Source organism: Sebastes umbrosus, chromosome 1 (genome assembly GCF_015220745.1).
Source record: "Sebastes umbrosus isolate fSebUmb1 chromosome 1, fSebUmb1.pri, whole genome shotgun sequence".
In the NCBI taxonomy this organism is placed as follows: Eukaryota; Metazoa; Chordata; class Actinopteri; order Perciformes; family Sebastidae; genus Sebastes; species Sebastes umbrosus.
This window is the reverse complement of record NC_051269.1, coordinates 43795236-43815235: the sequence shown is the minus strand read 5'-3', so window position 1 is coordinate 43815235 and position 20000 is coordinate 43795236. Positions and strand designations below refer to the sequence as shown.

General features: G+C 44.1%; 1 protein-coding gene and 1 gene segment (V, D, J or C); one reads left to right on the top strand and one right to left on the bottom strand.

Moving 5' to 3' along the window:
* The window catches only part of si:ch73-267c23.10 (serine incorporator 1), a 27725-nt gene extending 10204 nt beyond the window's left edge, over nt 1-17521 (top strand). Inside the window, exons 2-10 of the mRNA XM_037770439.1 lie at nt 87-248; nt 1216-1409; nt 4427-4506; nt 4648-4785; nt 6298-6467; nt 6779-6869; nt 12188-12389; nt 14700-14927; nt 16243-17521. Of these exons, the coding sequence (XP_037626367.1) occupies nt 87-248; nt 1216-1409; nt 4427-4506; nt 4648-4785; nt 6298-6467; nt 6779-6869; nt 12188-12389; nt 14700-14927; nt 16243-16378 (1401 nt within the window). The 3' untranslated portion in view covers nt 16379-17521. The remainder of the gene's footprint in view (nt 1-86; nt 249-1215; nt 1410-4426; nt 4507-4647; nt 4786-6297; nt 6468-6778; nt 6870-12187; nt 12390-14699; nt 14928-16242) is intronic.
* Nucleotides 17522-18016: 495 nt separating this feature from the next.
* The window catches only part of LOC119488621, a 13575-nt gene continuing 11591 nt past the window's right edge, over nt 18017-20000 (bottom strand). Inside the window, 1 exon segment of the C gene segment in view lies at nt 18017-18936. Within this exon segment, the coding sequence occupies nt 18545-18936 (392 nt within the window).

Sequence of the window (20000 nt, the reverse complement as noted above, 5' to 3'; positions counted from 1 at the left end):
CGGAGGCCCCGCTGGAGGGAGTCTGAACCGGAGGCCGTGCTGGAGTGCTGGATGCTGAAGAGTATGATGGTGTTGTTTGTCTCCAGGTGCCGTGCCTGTGCAGCAGTGCGACCTGTCTGATGTGCAGCTGCTGTCCCAGCACCAGGAACTCCACGGTGACCCGGATCATCTACGCCTCCATCTTGCTGCTGGGGACCGTCGTCGCCTGCATCATGCTGTCGCCGGGGGTGGATCAGCAGCTAAAACGGGTACGAGAGCACCGTGGGAATAAAGTAACGTACACATAGAACAGACAGTTCTATTCACAGTAACGCTCTATTTCTATGTCTATTTCTATTTTTGAGGCCGGGTGTAGTAGTATAGTATAAAGTATAATAGTATAAAGTAGTGAGAGTATAAAGTATAATAGTATAAAGTAGTGGATGGGGGGGGCCATTTCAGGTAGATCAGACTGGGTTTAGGTTAAAGGGATAGTTCAGGTGTTTCTCAGTGGGGTTCTATGAGGTACTTCTACAGAGTCAGTGTGTTACTACAGTAGATGACGGGAGTACCAGTACACAAGCAACACCTAAAATAATCTATGTCAGTCTAAGTGTATGCTATATTTAGAATATTTTCGGCGGTTTCCCTCGCCATCAGACAGCTGTTTCAGTTTCCCTCGCCGTCAGACAGCCGTTTCAGTTTCCCTCGCCGTCAGACAGCCGTTTCAGTTTCCCTCGCCGTCAGACAGCCGTTTCAGTTTCCCTCGCCGTCAGACAGTGGTTCCTGGTGGGGAACTGAAGCTGTTATCTCTGCTCTCATTAAGCCACCAGACTCCATTCACAAAATCAGTCCTTTCCCCTCTCAGAACACAGCAGGAGGAGCTGCTGGTCTACCGCTGCCTCCATCTGGTAGTTTGTTTGTGTTATTGTGTGACTTTGGTTAATTCAGATTCACCCAAAGTCACACAATAACACAAACTAACTAGGCGATGGAGTCTGACTGTATAGCTGTCTGAGGGCAAACCGGCGAAGCTCTTCTGAATCTAGCGTACAGTTAAACTGATATTGATGGTCTTCTACCTACTGTGGCTAAGTAGCTCATACAACCCCACTGAGAAACACCTGAACTATCCCTTTAACTCAGCTGTTAATAGCTCTACTCCTCATCAGATGGAGTTCATCTCCGGCTCATTGGAGCCGTTTATAGAATGTGACTTCCTGTGGTCTGCTGCAGATCCCAGGGTTCTGTGAAGACGGAGCCGGCTCTTCCTTCCCCGGCCTGCAGGCCGACCTCAACTGTGAGATGTTTGTGGGCTACAAGGCCGTGTACCGCGTCTGCTTCGGCATGAGCATGTGGTTCCTCGGGTTCTCCGTCCTCATGATTAACATCAAGAACAGCAGAGACCCCCGAGCTGCCGTCCACAACGGGTAAGCACTGTACCACAACACCACCAGCAACAACACCACCAGCAATAACACCACCAGCAACAACACCACCAGCAACAACACCACCAGCAACAACACCACCAGCAATTACACCACCAATAACACCACCACCAGCAACACCAATAACACCACCACCAGCAACAACACCACCAGCAACAACACCACCAGCAATAACACCACCAGCAACAACACCACCAGCAACAACACCACCAGCAACAACACCACCAATTACACCACCAATAACACCACCACCAGCAACACCAATAACACCACCACCAGCAACAACACCACCAGCAACAACACCACCAGCAATAACACCACCAATAACACCACCACCAGCAACAACACCACCAGCAACAACACCACCAGCAACAACACCACCAGCAATTACACCACCAATAACACCACCACCAGCAACACCAATAACACCACCACCAGCAACAACACCACCAGCAACAACACCACCAGCAATAACACCACCAGCAACAACACCACCAGCAACAACACCACCAGCAACAACACCACCAATTACACCACCAATAACACCACCACCAGCAACACCAATAACACCACCACCAGCAACAACACCACCAGCAACAACACCACCAGCAATAACACCACCAATAACACCACCACCAGCAACACCAATAACACCACCACCAGCAACAACACCACCAATAACACCACCAATAACACCACCACCAGCAACAACAACACCACCAATAACACCACCAATAACACCACCACCAGCAACACCAATAACACCACCACCAGCAACAACACCACCAATAACACCACCACCAGCAACAACACCACCAGCAATAACACCACCAATAACACCACCAACAGCAACACCAATAACACCACCACCAGCAACAACACCACCAGCAACAACACCACCAATAACACCACCACCAGCAACATCAATAACACCACCACCAGCAACAACAACACCACCAATAACACCACAATAACACCACCACCAATAACACCACCAGCACCACCAATAACACCACCAATAACACCACCACCAGCAACACCAATAACACCACCACCAGCAACAACACCACCAATAACACCACCAGCACCACCAACAACACCACCACCAATAACACCACCAGCAATAAACACCACCAGTAACACCACCATCAGCAACAACACCACCAATAACACCACCAATAACACCACTACCAATAACAACACCAATAACACCAATAACACCACCAATAACCACCACCAGCAACAACACCACCAATAACACCACCACTAACACCACCAATAACACCACCAATAACAACACCAATAACAACACCAATAACACCACCAATAACACCACCACCAATAACACCACCAGCAATAAACACCACCAATAACACCACCATCAGCAACAACACCACCAATAACACCACCAATAACACCACTACCAATAACAACACCAATAACACCAATAACACCACCAATAACACCACCACCAGCAACAACACCACCAATAACACCACCAATAACACCACCAATAACAACACCAATAACAACACCAATAACACCACCAATAACACCACCACCAATAACACCACCACCAGCAACACCAATAACACCACCACCAGCAACAACACCACCAATAACACCACCAGCACCACCAATAACACCACCACCAATAACACCACCACCAGCAACAACACCACCAATAACACCACCAGCACCACCATTAACACCACCACCAATAACACCACCACCAGCAAAAACACCACCAATAACACTTCAAGTGTGCGTAAACAATACAGAATCTATAATATCTGATGCTATAAGAGTGTTTATATCTGCAGATACGACCTCACTCCGTCATCAACTATACAGAACTAAAGCAGATGGTCAGAGAGCGTGAGCCTTCACCTGTGAATGTTAGTCTGTTGTGCCGGCCCTGTAATAATAATAATAATAATATATTAGATTTATATAGCGCTTTTTAAGGATCTCAAAGACGCTTGTAGAAACTAGAAACTAGAAACTAGAAACTAGCAGAAGCAGCAGTTGAGGATTAACCAACAGCCTTAAGATGGAACATTACATTAACATTACAGACATTTGTGATTTTATTTTTGTAATGTATTTCTTCTTATTGACAGGATGTCAGGGTTAGGGTTAGTAGTATGTCAGTATCTGAGTGCCTTAACTCTTCCAGTCAGAGTTCTGACCAATGAGCTGCTGTTGAGTGAGAGGGAGTCGAGCTGCTGTTGAGTGAGAGGGAGTCGAGCTGCTGTTGAGTGAGAGGGAGATAAGAGCTCCGTTTCTTATTGTAGTTCTGATCTTCTGCTTCGATGTATGCTGACGGCCTTAGTTTATAATTACATCATATTAATATGAACATAACAAAGCTGCATGTTTGGTTTGCACTAATGACTGTAGAAGACCTATAATATTCTTTCAGTTCAGATTTGTCAATGAAGAGTTTATGTTCTTTATGGAAGACATAATTTAGTTAAGGCAAACATTAGTTTACTTATTTTACCAAATAAATGAAAAGCATGTTGAAATCAGAACAAGACCTCCTCGCTGGAACCGAACCGAACCGAAAACCCTGATATGAACCGAGCCGTGAGTTCAGTGAACCGTTCCACCGCTAGTAGACTACTGCAGTAATCCTCCTGTGTGTGGAAGCATCGTCTGTTCAGACGAGGAGTTCCTCTGGGATCAGATAGTTTCATGTGAGGGGGGGGAGATAAGAAGAGAACAGCCTGAGCATTTATCTGAGTACACAGATCATATCTTAGTTGCTATGAGCATATTTGTGAGGGGACATCATATTTAATACTCAGTGACCTCGTCCTTCCTCTGATCACTGAGCAGCTCACATGTTAAACCCTCCAGTGGGTTTATTCTGTTGTTCAAAGGGTTGAGAAGAAAACATTTGGAGGGTCGAGATGCTCTTCATACAACTATCGTCCGTTCTACTTTATAATGAACTATAATTAAATATGTGTATAATGAATATGTGTTTTCAGGCTCTGGTTCTTTAAGTTTGCCGTCTTGGTGGCGGTGACAGTCGGTGCCTTCTACATCCCAGACGGGCCTTTTACCTACAGTAAGAACTCTATGTTAAAGTGATCATGACCTCTGAGCTGTGGGACTACAGCATCATCTGACCGACTGTGTGTGTGTGTGTGTGTGTGTGTGTGTGTGTGTGCGTGCGTGCGTGCGTGCGTGCGTGTGTGTGTTGTCTCAGCGTGGTTCGTGGTGGGTTCGGGTGGAGCTTTCTTCTTCATTCTGATCCAGCTGGTGCTGCTGGTGGACTTCGCCCACTCCTGGAACGAGTCCTGGGTGGACAAGATGGAGACCGGCAACTCCAGGTGCTGGTACACAGGTCAGTGACTCGGTCTCAGGTCAGTGACTCGGTCGCAGGTCAGTGACTCGATCTCAGGTCAGTGACTCGGTCGCAGGTCAGTGACTCGGTCTCAGGTCAGAGACTCGGTCTCAGGTCAGTGACTCGGTCGCAGGTCAGAGACTCGGTCTCAGGTCAGAGACTCGGTCTCAGGTCAGAGACCCGGTCTCAGGTCAGTGACTCGGTCGCAGGTCAGTGACTCGGTCGCAGGTCAGTGACTCGATCTCAGGTCAGAGACCCGGTCTCAGGTCAGTGACTCGGTCGCAGGTCAGAGACTCGGTCTCAGGTCAGTGACTCGGTCTCAGGTCAGTGACTCGGTCGCAGGTCAGTGACTCGGTCGCAGGTCAGTGACTCGGTCGCAGGTCAGAGACTCGGTCTCAGGTCAGTGACTCGGTCGCAGGTCAGTGACTCGGTCGCAGGTCAGAGACTCGGTCTCAGGTCAGTGACTCGGTCGCAGGTCAGTGACTCGGTCTCAGGTCAGTGACTCGGTCGCAGGTCAGTGACTCGGTCTCAGGTCAGTGACTCGGTCGCAGGTCAGAGACTCGGTCTCAGGTCAGTGACTCGGTCTCAGGTCAGTGACTCGGTCTCAGGTCAGTGACTCGGTCTCAGGTCAGTGACTCGGTCGCAGGTCAGAGACTCGGTCGCAGGTCAGTGACTCTGTCTCAGGTCAGTGACTCGGTCGCAGGTCAGTGACTCGGTCGCAGGTCAGAGACTCGGTCTCAGGTCAGTGACTCGGTCGCAGGTCAGTGACTCGGTCGCAGGTCAGTGACTCGGTCTCAGGTCAGTGACTCGGTCGCAGGTCAGTGACTCTGTCTCAGGTCAGTGACTCGGTCGCAGGTCAGAGACTCGGTCTCAGGTCAGTGACTCGGTCGCAGGTCAGAGACTCGGTCTCAGGTCAGTGACTCGGTCTCAGGTCAGGTCAGTGACTCGGTCTCAGGTCAGTGACTCGGTCTCAGGTCAGGTCAGTGACTCGGTCTCAGGTCAGTGACTCGGTCTCAGGTCAGGTCAGTGACTCGGTCTCAGGTCAGTGACTCGGTCTCAGGTCAGGTCAGTGACTCGGTCTCAGGTCAGTGACTCGGTGACAGGTCAGAGACTCGGTCTCAGATATAGTCATTTTCTATACCGCGTGTGGGACAAGCTGCGATACATGGATTATATTCCAGGTAGCGCCCAGCCCCACCGCCTCGTATGCGGGACTCCCCAGCCTGCCATGTGTCGCTCACACCCTCCAGCTGGCTGTTAACGAGGGTCTTTAGACACAGAGAAGTACTGGCATACAGCCCCTTTAAACATGCAGACAGACAGGCAGGCAGGCAGGCAGGCAGGCAGGCAGGCAGGCAGGCAGGCAGGCAGGCAGGCAGACAGACAGACAGACAGACAGACAGGTTTAACGTGTGTCTGAACACTTGAACTGATCAATATAAATTGATTTCTGATCTTCTTCTTTCTGAATGTTTATCTGATATTAACTTCTCTACCTCTCTGTGTTTTCAGCTCTGCTGGCGGTGACCATCCTCAACTACATCCTGTCCTTCATATCCGTCGTTCTGTTCTTCGTCTTCTACACCAAACCTGACGGCTGCTTCATCAACAAGTTCTTCATCAGCTTCAACACCTTGTTCTGCATCCTCGTCTCCGTCCTCTCCGTCCTGCACAAAGTCCAGGTACACAGAGTACACAGAGTACACAGAGTACTGCACAAAGTCCAGGTACACAGAGTACACAGAGTACTGCATAGAGTCCAGGTACACAGAGTACACAGAGTACTGCATAGAGTCCAGGTACACAGAGTACACAGAGTACTGCATAGAGTCCAGGTACACAGAGTACACAGAGTACTGCATAGAGTCCAGGTACACAGAGTACACAAAGTACACAGAGTACTGCATAGAGTCCAGGTACACAGAGTACACAGAGTACTTGATGTTCTGTATATGTTGTATATATTCCTGACTCTCTGTCTGTGTGTCTGCAGGAGTCTCAGAGCCGTTCAGGTCTCCTCCAGTCCTCCATCATCACCCTGTACTCCATGTACCTGACCTGGTCGGCCATGACCAACGAGCCTGGTGAGACCGTCTGCTGGTTGTCTGATGTGGTGACGTCACGGTACCGGAAACCTAGTAGTTCAGACCAATCCAATCCAGACCAATCCAATTCAATCCAATTCAGTTTATTTTATTTTTATATAGCATCAAATCCTAGCAGAAGTTATCTGGAGATGCTCTCTATATAGAGCAGGTCTTAGACCGGACACCAACACCAGGGAATTTACACCATTCTCGATACCAACTGACATGGGGACATTTCACCGGTAAAGGCTACCAGAGGTTTACATTCACTGACATGGTGACATCTCACCGGTAAAGGCTACCAGAGGTTTACATTCACTGACATGGTGACATCTCACCGGTAAAGGCTACCAGAGGTTTACATTCACTGACATGGTGACATCTCACCGGTAAAGGCTACCGGAGGTTTACATTCACTGACATGGGGACATCTCACCGGTAAAGGCTACCAGAGGTTTACATTCACTGACATGGGGACATCTCACCGGTAAAGGCTACCAGAGGTTTACATTCACTGACATGGTGACATCTCACCGGTAAAGGCTACCAGAGGTTTACATTCACTGACATGGTGACATCTCACCGGTAAAGGCTACCGGAGGTTTACATTCACTGACATGGTGACATCTCACCGGTAAAGGCTACCGGAGGTTTACATTCACTGACATGGTGACATCTCACCGGTAAAGGCTACCGGAGGTTTACATTCACTGACATGGGGACATCTCACCGGTAAAGGCTACCGGAGGTTTACATTCACTGACATGGGGACATCTCACCGGTAAAGGCTACCGGAGGTTTACATTCACTGACATGGTGACATCTCACCGGTAAAGGCTACCGGAGGTTTACATTCACTGACATGGTGACATCTCACCGGTAAAGGCTACCGGAGGTTTACATTCACTGACATGGTGACATCTCACCGGTAAAGGCTACCGGAGGTTTACATTCACTGACATGGGGACATCTCACCGGTAAAGGCTACCGGAGGTTTACATTCACTGACATGGGGACATCTCACCGGAAAAGGCTACCGGAGGTTTACATTCACTGACATGGTGACATCTCACCGGTAAAGGCTACCAGAGGTTTACATTCACTGACATGGTGACATCTCACCGGTAAAGGTTACCGGAGGTTTACATTCACTGACATGGTGACATCTCACCGGTAAAGGTTACCGGAGGTTTACATTCACTGACATGGTGACATCTCACCGGTAAAGGTTACCGGAGGTTTACATTCACTGACATGGGGACATCTCACCGGAAAAGGCTACCAGAGGAGCGACCAAGTCATTGTTTAGCAAGTCTCAAGTCTGTAACTCAAGTCCCAACTAGGGTCTGGAGTCCTGAACGGGTCATATGAGCTCTTCACCAGATGTAACATCATTCTAACAGCAGAGTAACTGGATCCAACCGGTGCTCAGTAACAGAACTGGATCCATCTGGTGCTCAGTAACAGAACATCAGTTCTTCATGGTGTTCTCCTGAAACATGATTGGAAGCTGTTGGATCGGTTCAGACTAAGTGGATCTGGGGAGTTCAGTGTAAGATAATAAAGTGCAAGTCCCAATAACATTCACCGGAAATACATCCCTAGTCTGATAAATACTATGTTTGTAAATAAACGATGATGCCGTTATGAGTAAGCAGACGTAACAGCCGAAACCAGAAACAGGACCATCTCTGGTTCCGTGGTTCTTCATCATATTTACGTCCTATGATGACGATGAGTTCTTGTTTCTGTTAGTTGTGTTGTTTGGTTGTTCTGTTCTAATGAATGATGAATGTATGTTGGACCAGCAGCAGGCTGGAGTTAACTGATCATCTGTAGAATGGGTTTCTATTGATTCAGAACCGTTTAACTTTAACCTTCTAGCTTCTTTCATTGATCTCATGGATCTCGTGGATCTCGTGGATCTCATTGATCTCATGGGTCTCGTGGATCTCGTGGATCTCATTGATCTCGTGGATCTCGTGGATCTCATGGATCCCGTGGATCTCGTGGATCTCATTGATCTCATGGGTCTCATTGATCTCATGGATCTCGTGGATCTCGTGGATCTCATTGATCTCGTGGATCTCATGGATCCTCATGGATCTCGTGGATCTCATTGATCTCATGGATCTCATTGATCTCATGGATCTCTTGGATCTCTAGGATCTCATTGATCTCATGGATCTCGTGGATCTCGTGGATCTCATTGATCTCATTGATCTCATGGATCTCTTGGATCTCATGGATCTCGTGGATCTCATGGATCTCTTGAATCTCATGTGTCTCATGGATCTCTTCGATCTCATGGATCTCTTCGATCTCATGGATCTCATGGGTCTCGTTGATCTCGTGGATCTCGTTGATCTCGTGGATCTCTTGGATCTCGTTGATTTCATTGATCTTGTGGATCTCGTAGATCTCGTGGAACTCATGGATCTGATGGATCTCATGGATCTCATTGATCTCGTGGATCTCGTGGATCTGATCGATCTCGTGGATCTCGTGGATCTCATGGATGTCTTGGATCTCATGGATCTCGTAGATCTCGTGGATCTCTTGGATCTCGTGGATCTCTTGGATCTGGTGGATCTCGTGGATCTAGTGGATCTCGTTGATCTCATGGATCTCATGGATCTCTTCGATCTCATGGATTTCATGGGTCTCGTGGATCTCGTTGATCTCGTGGATCTCTTGGATCTCATTGATTTCATTGATCTTGTGGATCTCGTGGAACTCATGGATCTCATGGATCTCATTGATCTCGTGGATCTCGTGGATCTGATCGATCTCGTGGATCTCATGGATGTCTTGGATCTCATGGATCTCGTAGATCTCGTGGATCTCATGGATCTCTTGGATCTCGTGGATCTAGTGGATCTCGTGGATCTCATTGATCTCATGGGTCTCATTGATCTCGTGGATCTCGTGGATCTCATTGATCTCATGGGTCTCATTGATCTCATGGATCTCGTGGATCTCATTGATCTCGTGGATCTCATGGATCCTCATGGATCTCGTGGATCTCATTGATCTCATGGATCTCATTGATCTCATGGATCTCTTGGATCTCTAGGATCTCATGGATCTCGTGGATCTCATTGATCTCATGGATCTCTTGAATCTCATGGATCTCATGGGTCTCATGGATCTCATTGATCTCATGGATCTCTTCGATCTCATTGATCTCATGGGTCTCGTTGATCTCGTGGATCTGATCGATCTTGTGAATCTCGTGGATCTCATGGATGTCTTGAATCTCATGGATCTCATGGGTCTCATGGATCTCATTGATCTCATGGATCTCTTCGATCTCATTGATCTCATGGATCTCTTGAATATCATGGATCTCATGGGTCTCATGGATCTCATTGATCTCATGGATCTCTTCGATCTCATGGATCTCTTGGATCTCGTTGATTTCATTGATCTTGTGGATCTCGTGGAACTCATGGATCTCATTGATCTCGTGGATCTCGTGGATCTGATTGATCTCGTGGATCTCGTGGATCTAGTGGATCTCATGGATCTCGTGGATCTCGTTGATCTCGTGGATCTCATGGATCTCATTGATCTCATGGATCTCATGGATCTCATGGATGTCTTGTGATTACATGTCTCTCACAGACTGCTGAAGGTGTTATGTTTTCAGGTTGTCTGTCCGTCCGTCTTCTTCATATTTGGCACAAACGTCCACTGGGATGATGAACTGATTCGATTTTAGAGGTCAAAGGTCAGCAGTCACTGTGACCTCACAAAACGCATTTTTGGCCAAAACTTAAGAATTTGTTCGCTAATTATGACAATTTCACACAAATGTCTAACAGGATCAGGTGATGTAGTGATGAGACTCGCTTCTGACTCACTATACTATTGTTATGTGTACATACTATACTATGACTTCTGTATGTACTATACTAGTACCTTGTGACTCACTATACTCTGACTTCTATATGTACTATACTAGTACCTTGTTTGACTCACTATACTCTGACTTCTATATGTACTATACTAGTACCTTGTTTGACTCACTATACTCTGACTTCTATATGTACTATACTAGTACCTTGTGATTCACTATACTATGACTTCTTTATGTACTATACTAGTACCTTGTGACTCACTATACTATGACTTCTATATGTACTATACTAGTAGCTTGTGATTCACTATACTCTGACTTCTATATGTACTATACTAGTACCTTGTGACTCACTATACTATGACTTCTATATGTACTATACTAGTACCTTGTGATTCACTATACTATGACTTCTTTATGTACTATACTAGTACCTTGTTTGACTCACTATACTCTGACTTCTATATGTACTATACTAGTACCTTGTTTGACTCACTATACTCTGACTTCCATATGTACTATACTAGTACCTTGTGACTCACTATACTCTGACTTCTATATGTAATATACCAGCACTGGCTGGTTCGTTGACTCTATGCACTTTGAAATTTGGAGCTAGAAATACTCCATCACGGAGAGACTCTCTGTGTACTACCCTCACCTAGTTCAGCCCGTGAGCCAACATGGTGTCCCAGGGTGTGGTCATTGCCGTGCACTAGCAACTTCATGGAGCCATAGGTGAGAGTTGGGCAAGTAGTGAGAACCAGTGCCAGTAGTCCATCCTGGAGCATGTGGCTGACTTCTGAAACAAAGGTACTACCTCTACCACTAAGCCCCTATACCTATGACAACAGCAGCTATTGATATCTACAACAGTAGACCTACAAGCCAATTGAGCCATGCAAACACCACAAAGCAAACACCACAACGCAAACACCACAAAGCAAACACCACAAAGCAGAGACTCACCGGACACTCAAAAGTAAAAAACAACTTATTGGAGGATGTTAAAGCTGTAAAATTAGATAGCATACCAGAAAACATATAATTCTACATCACAATCATTAAGTGTACCAAGTACATGCATTTCTTTAAGAAAAACATTGTCCGTGAGTAAATTTGACAGCCATCTTAAAAATGGCCGCCATGTTGAAGTTCAAAATTATTAAAACTATCAAAATAAGATCCAGCATGCTAGAAAACACTCAAATCGACCAAGTAGATGAATTTCAACGAGAGAAACCATTAACGGCAGGTCAATTTGGCGGCCATCTTGAAAAATGGCCGCCTTCTTGGATTTTCAAGTGGCCGATCGTTTATATTTGCTCAGTGACCCCTCGGGAATCATCATGCCACATTTGGTGCTTGTATCACTATTTGCATAATTTGACTGAAAACAGGATGTTAGCCGCTCCACTAAAGTCGGTGCTTGTTGTTTGTGTCGTCGTCCCAGATGAAGAGTGTAATCCCAGCCTACTGAGCATCTTCCAGCAGATGGCGGACCCCAGCCCGGCCCCTCTGGAGATAGAGAACCAGACAGCGGTGGTGATCATCGGCCCGGAGGAACCCGTCCTCACGTCTCCGTACCTGCAGTGGTGGGACGCCCAGAGCATCGTGGGCCTCGCTATATTCGTCCTCTGCATCCTCTACTCCAGGTGAGAAACCATGTGACCTCTAGTATACCAGAATACAAACCATGTGACCTCTAGCACACTAGAATACAAACCATGTGACCTCTAGTACACTAGAATACAAACCATGTGACCTCTAGTACACTAGAATACAAACCATGTGACCTCTAGTATACCAGAATACAAACCATGTGACCTCTAGCACACTAGAATACAAACCATGTGACCTCTAGTACACTAGAATACAAACCATGTGACCTCTAGTACACTAGAATACAAACCATGTGACCTCTAGTACACTAGAATACAAACCATGTGACCTCTAGTACACTTGAATACAAACCATGTGACCTCTAGTACACTAGAATACAAACCATGTGACCTCTAGTATACTAGAATAGAAACCATGTGACCTCTAGCACACTAGAATACAAACCATGTGACCTCTAGTATACTAGAATAGAAACCATGTGACCTCTAGCACACTAGAATACAAACCATGTGACCTCTAGTACACTAGAATAGAAACCATGTGACCTCTAGCACACTAGAATACAAACCATGTGACCTCTAGTACACTAGAATAGAAACCATGTGACCTCTAGTATACTAGAATAGAAACCATGTGACCTCTAGCACACTAGAATAGAAACCATGTGACCTCTAGTACACTAGAATAGAAACCATGTGACCTCTAGTACACTACAATAGAATAGAATAGAACAGAATAGAAAGCTTTATTGTCATTGTATTAAATACAAGGAGATTCACAGATGAACTTCCTCTGAGGTGTAGAAACGTTCACATGACTCTGATGTGTTGCTTCAGGTTGACTTGTTGACCTGCTGTGGGAAGATATTGATAGATGGAATCAGAGGATTTTAACTGATTATTGATTATCCTCCCTCCTTACTGTAACTATTGATTAGTCTCCATACTGTAACTATTGATTAGTCTCCATACTGTAACTAACAGCCTCTCTGCTGCTCAGTCAGTCAGTGTGACGGACACATTGAGAGAGGACAGCAAAGGACGGTTTGTCTTGATCCACTTCAACATGTGATCACAGCTGAGCTGGTGTATCAGTGTTCTTATGGGCTGTCTGTGGGAACCTTTTCCACATACTATACTGAGTGTGTTCCAATCCACGTACTTCCAGAAGTACACTTCAATGTAGTGCACTTTGTGCACTCTGTACTCACTTGAGTAGTGTGTAAATTTCAGCGGTGTAGGGTCGTCTCAAATCGAATACTCTGCGGCGCACTGACCGGAAATGACGATCATAACATTTGACCGCGGCTCGCTACCCGCCAAAATATCTTCTGAAAAAAATGAAAGCAGAGTGGAAATTAGGTTTCCAACGTCGTCGCCTACGATGTATCCTCCTGTTGGCTGAAAATGCACCGGTATGTTTACGTATTGTATTGTTTTATTCTGTTACCTACATATGTTTGAATAGTGGTCGTGGCTCCGCCCCTTCCGCTACGTAGCCAAGATGGCGACAGTTGAGTGTGGAAAGTGTCCAGCGTTCCTCACTCAACGATCTGACCGTTCTGAGTACAACATCCGGGTACTTTGAGTGCACTGCATTCTGCCGTACTTCCCAGTGTGAACGCACTTATGCACTCAAAGTAGTAAGTGTAAGTGCAGAAGTACGCGGATTGGAACACACGGTGACTTTAGTCCTTGTATGAGATTGTGAAAGCTCAGCAGGTATCTGAGGAGTCTCCAGGAGGATGTTGAGGTCACATCTGGATGTTGATGTAATGAAATAAGAACAGAGGGAACAGCCTCGATGTGTTTCAGCATCAGTCACAGACCGAACGGGACAAGTCCTGGCGATGTTTCATAAGAAGAGTTCTGCCGTCTTAGTAATATTATTAGTAAGGAGAGATTGGGCTCACCGCGACACCGAGATGTGTGATACCGGGGCTTCGTGACGTTGTGGAACCGGCTATTTGAATTGATTTCTGATCTGCTTTAGAAGCTGCCAGCTGCTGTTTGCAAAGAGGATTTATGAAAGTTTTAATTTAAACTATGTGGACAAGAAGTCTTTTTAGTACTCAAGAAAACATCCATATTTAAACATCTAATGTTTCCTGTCTTCTGGGAGTAGTCCATCTGCTGAGGAAGACCATGTGATGTGATCAAAAGTTCTCCTAGATGGACCTTGAAGTGAAATAAAGTTCAGGTTGTTGGAGAGATTTGAGGTAATAAAGTAGCTGTCAGTGTGAGACATGTAGGTGTCTTCTCTTTGTCCATGTAATGTTGTGTTTTGCACCTCAGAGCTGTGGTAAAACAGTACAGGATCCATGTATCTGTGTTCTTCCTCAGCATTCGTTCGTCCAGCACCAGCCAGGTGAACAAGCTGACCATGGCCTCCAAAGACTCGGCCATCCTGGCGGAGGGCGGCAGCAGCCCCGACCTCTCCGAGGAGTCCACGGGACCCCGACGGGTGGAGGACAACGAGCGGGACATGGTCCAATACAGCTACTCCTTCTTCCACTTCATGCTCTTCCTGGCTTCGCTCTACATTATGATGACCCTCACCAACTGGTACAGGTCAGTCCCCCGCCGTCCCCCGCCGTCCCAACACGGCCCAACACGGCCCAACACGGCCCAACACGTCCCAACGCCGCCTACACTTCCATCCAGCTGGATAAAACCGTCTGACAGAGACTGTTGCCGTCACTCGATGCAGACTGATCTGTTATTGTGTCAGACTTTGAAATGGTTTCATTTTAGTAAACTGTGTAATCATTAAATATTGAAAACGTTTGTAGCTGCTGCCATGTTAAACATGTTAAACATGTTAAACATGTTAAACATGTTAAATCATGTTAAACATGTTAAACATGTTTAACATGTTAAACATTTTAAACATGTTTAACATGTTAAACATTTTAAACATTTTAAACATGTTTAACATGTTAAACATGTTAAACATGTTTAACATGTTTAACATGTTTAACATTTTAAATCATTCATTAATCTCTGCCGGGAGGTCATGGTGGATGTTATTTTACATATATTTAACCACAACCAACCAAGTTATTTTTTATAAATGTTTTTATTATATTAATGTAACTTTCTATCTAATTTTAATACGAAATAATGTTTTTATACTTTTCTTGTTTTAAACAAAAAGGCCAATATAAGTCACAACTCTAAAAAATAGTTAGAAATCATTTTATTTTGAAATAGACATAGTATTTCATCCAGATGGTAAAACGTCATATTATAGTATGTTGAAAACAGTCTTAATAAATTCATATTATAGTCGGTCAAAGTAAGACAGAATGTAGTATAGTAAATCAAAAAAGCCCCGGATGAGTATTTATGGTGCATTAACTCTATGTGGCTAGCAGGTTGTTTACCACCTGTGTGACTCTCTGAAAGCACACCTTCCTTTTGACCTGTTGACCTGTTGACCTGTTGACCTGTTGACTTGTTGACCTGTTGACTTGTTGACCTGTTGACCTGTTGACCTGTTGACTTGTTGACCTGTTGACCTGTTGACTTGTTGACCTGTTGACCAGTTGACCTGTTGACCTGTTGACTTATTGACCTGTTGACTTGTTGACCTGTTGACCTGTTGACCTGTTGACTTGTTGACCTGTTGACCTGTTGACCTGTTGACTTGTTGACCTGTTGACCTGTTGACTTGTTGACCTGTTGACCAGTTGTAGGAACATTACTGCATCCTCTGATCTCCACCTCTCCACCTCCCTGCATGTAAAGCCCTCTACTGACATTCCTCTGCTTTTCTAACTCTGTATTTTGTTGAGGATTAAAGATGTCTTTTAAACATTATGAGCAGATGAATGCTGATGACTGAAGGACCTGTTGTTGTTGTTGTTGTTGTTGTTGTTGACAGCCCTGATGCAGACTACACCATTACCAGCAAGTGGCCAGCGGTGTGGGTGAAGATCACCTCCAGCTGGGTGTGTTTGGCCCTGTACATGTGGACCCTGGTGGCCCCCATGATCCTCACCAACCGAGACTTCAGTTGAGCATCAACTCAACCTCGGACTCCACTAACCTCCTCTTGTTCTGGTTCTGGTTCAGAGGTTCTAGTTCTGGTTCTGGTTCAGAGGTTCTAGTTCTGGTTCTGGTTCAGAGGTCCATACCAGCTGCTTCAGGTGCAGCTATTTCCTGTAAATGTGATTTCTTAATTGGACGATCAGACTTTTTCTGCTGAAGCACAGAAACACCGTGAAGAGAAACTATCCATCTGTTTTTATATGTGAACTGTAAATCAAATACGAGCTCCACAATATGTCACATTCTGATATTACGTAACATTAATTTCTGCCGTAGCAACAGATTTAATGAAATCCAGATATTGTTGACTGTTTAAAGATGCTGAATGTATTCCAGTATTAATAATGAGGGTTGGTTTGTGAGCTGCACTCAGCAGGGAGCTCTTACAGTCTGCTGCGATGCCTTCCGATGCCTTAAACGTCTTAAACATCTTAAACGTCTTAAACGTCTTAAACGTCTGTCAAATGTTTCAGACATGTGAATATATTGAATCTATATTTAGAGTAATATGAAGTACATGAGTGTAGTAAACATCCCTGCTATATGACTCAGAGTCTCCTGTACTGCTGCCGGGTTTATAACCACCGTTTGACCAACTAGGACAAAACGTTATTTTTATTAAAGTTCCCACCTGGAGCTTTTAGTTCCTGCCAAATATGTGTGGACCAAGATGTTGAATGTAAATGTGTCTTTGATGATGTTGATAGTTTCAGGTTGTTAAATGAATCCTGCTTATGATACGATCAACTGCTGACATGACTGATTTTATTATTTTCTGTCTTTTTTAAATAATAATAAGTTGTGTTTTGTAAAGAACCCGTCAGGGACTGTTGACTGGATGGTTAAATATGTTTGGGAATATGAATCAAAGCAGATTGATATGATAGAAACACTGAACTGCCTTTAAGCCAAAGTGATTCCTGTAGTTATTCTGAGTTCTCGGTGCTTCTGATGATTTATGAAACGTTTCTGTTCGCTTTGACTGAATTTATTAATAAATGAGCTGGTCCACCTCGCATCATGTTTATCTGAGTTCATCGTATATGTCCATATGTAATCATCCTTTCATATTAAATCCATCATTATAAAAACAATAACTCATTCTGTGGTAACATTATTTTGTGGGTCTGTAATTTTTCTAATTCCTTAATAATTTCCAAGATTAGGTATACTAATTCTATAAAGTTATTAACCAGTTAACATATGAGACTAAAGTTTCCTTTAATAAATGAATGAGTGAATATATACTTGGTTTTAGATGGAGCAGCTGTTTCAAGGGAATCCTTTTTATATGGAGGCCAGAACCTGCCAAAACCCAAAATAAAAAACATAAATAAATATCTTGATAAATAACAATTAAAAAAATAACATTAAAGATAAATATAGCCATTAATTAATTGAAAAAATGTGACATGAATCGATATTTCTGTTTTAATTTGCTTTTTTATTGTTTATATGTATTTATTTTAGCATTTATTTTGTATCTATGCATTTAGTTTTTGCATTTATATTTTTTTTAAATGTATGTATTTATGCAATAATTTATTTATTTATTTTAGCATTTATCTTTTATCTATGCATTTATTTTTTATTTTATATTTATTTTTAAATGTATGTATTTATGCAATAATTTATTTATTTATTTATGCATGCTTTTCCCTTTGCATATTACCCCTTATTTATTTCCCCAAAGTTATTTATTTTTGTATTATTTTCTTTAGACATTTCAGGCCCATGCTCTGACCCCATGAAACGCGTTGAGTGACAGCCCCTCATCTGCATAATGAGGCTGAAATGCATAAAGAAATGTAAAAAGAAAAGTGCAGAAATGAGGAAATGCATTAATAAATAAATAAATTAATCCATAAATACATACATTTAAAAATGTATAAAAATGTATTAATTAATGGCTACATTTATTTTTAAGATTATTTTTGCTACATTTAATGACATGTTTATTTATATATTGAGTCATTTATTTATTAATATTTTTTTATTTTGGCAGGTTCCATCCTCCAAAGTTTTCCCTATAATTAGAACCAAATAACATTGTCCAGGAAACTTCCTAGAAAATTATTAGGACATTTGTAAGAATTTATGGAATGAGAAAATAAGATGTTGCTGCATCCCGACTTTCATGAATCAAAGTGGGAGATGAGAGTTTGCATACAGGGAGGAGGTGAGCAGCCGTCTGTCAGCTGCAGGTTGTGGGATGCAGCCGGCAGCGTGAAGAGCCTCTCCTCAGGCTCCCTCTGGGCGCTGTGCACCACCCGGCACCTGAACACGGATTCCTGGTCCTCCTCGTCCGGGGTGAGTTTGAGAAAGCTGAACATGGAGTAGAGGCCGTTGATGTTCAGGCTCGGGGGCGTGTTGAAGACGCCGGAGGGAACCGGCTCTCCGTCTTTAGTCCAAGTCACCGACACGTCCTCGGGACAGAAGTGTTTGATGCACAGGTGTAGAGTACACTCTTCATTCAGCAGAGGACACAGAGGCTCACAGTCGATGAACATCACATCAGGAGGAGTTCCTGATCACACAGACGGATGATAACACACGATAACACATGTTACTGCATGTTACTGCATGTTACTGGATGTTACTGCATGTTACTGGATGTTACTGCATGTTACTGCATGTTACTGCATGTTACTGGATGTTACTGCATGTTACTGCATGTTACTGGATGTTACTGCATGTTACTGGATGTTACTGCATGTTACTGGATGTTACTGCATGTTACTGCATGTTACTGGATGTTACTGCATGTTACTGGATGTTACTGCATGTTACTGCATGTTACTGCATGTTACTGCATGTTACTGGATGTTACTGGATGTTACTGCATGTTACTTGATGTTACTGGATGTTACTGGATGTTACTGCATGTTACTGGATGTTACTGGATGTTACTGCATGTTACTGGATGTTACTGGATGTTACTGCATGTTACTGGATGTTACTGGATGTTACTGCATGTTACTGGATGTTACTGCATGTTACTGGATGTTACTGGATGTTACTGCATGTTACTGCATGTTACTGCATGTTACTGCATGTTACTGGATGTTATTGCATGTTACTGCATGTTACTGCATGTTACTGCATGTTACCGGATGTTACTGCATGTTACTGGATGTTACTGGATGTTACTGGATGTTACTGGATGTTACTGCATGTTACTGGATGTTACTGGATGTTACTGCATGTTACTGCATGTTACTGGATGTTACTGCATGTTACTGGATGTTACTGCATGTTACTGGATGTTACTGGATGTTACTGCATGTTACCGGATGTTACTGGATGTTACTGGATGTTACTGGATGTTACCGCATGTTACTGCATGTTACTGGATGTTACTGGATGTTACTGCATGTTACTGCATGTTACTGGATGTTACTGCATGTTACTGCATGTTACTGGATGTTACTGCATGTTACTGGATGTTACTGCATGTTACTGGATGTTACTGGATGTTACTGCATGTTACCGGATGTTACTGGATGTTACTGGATGTTACTGGATGTTACCGCATGTTACTGCATGTTACTGGATGTTACTGGATGTTACTGCATGTTACCGGATGTTACT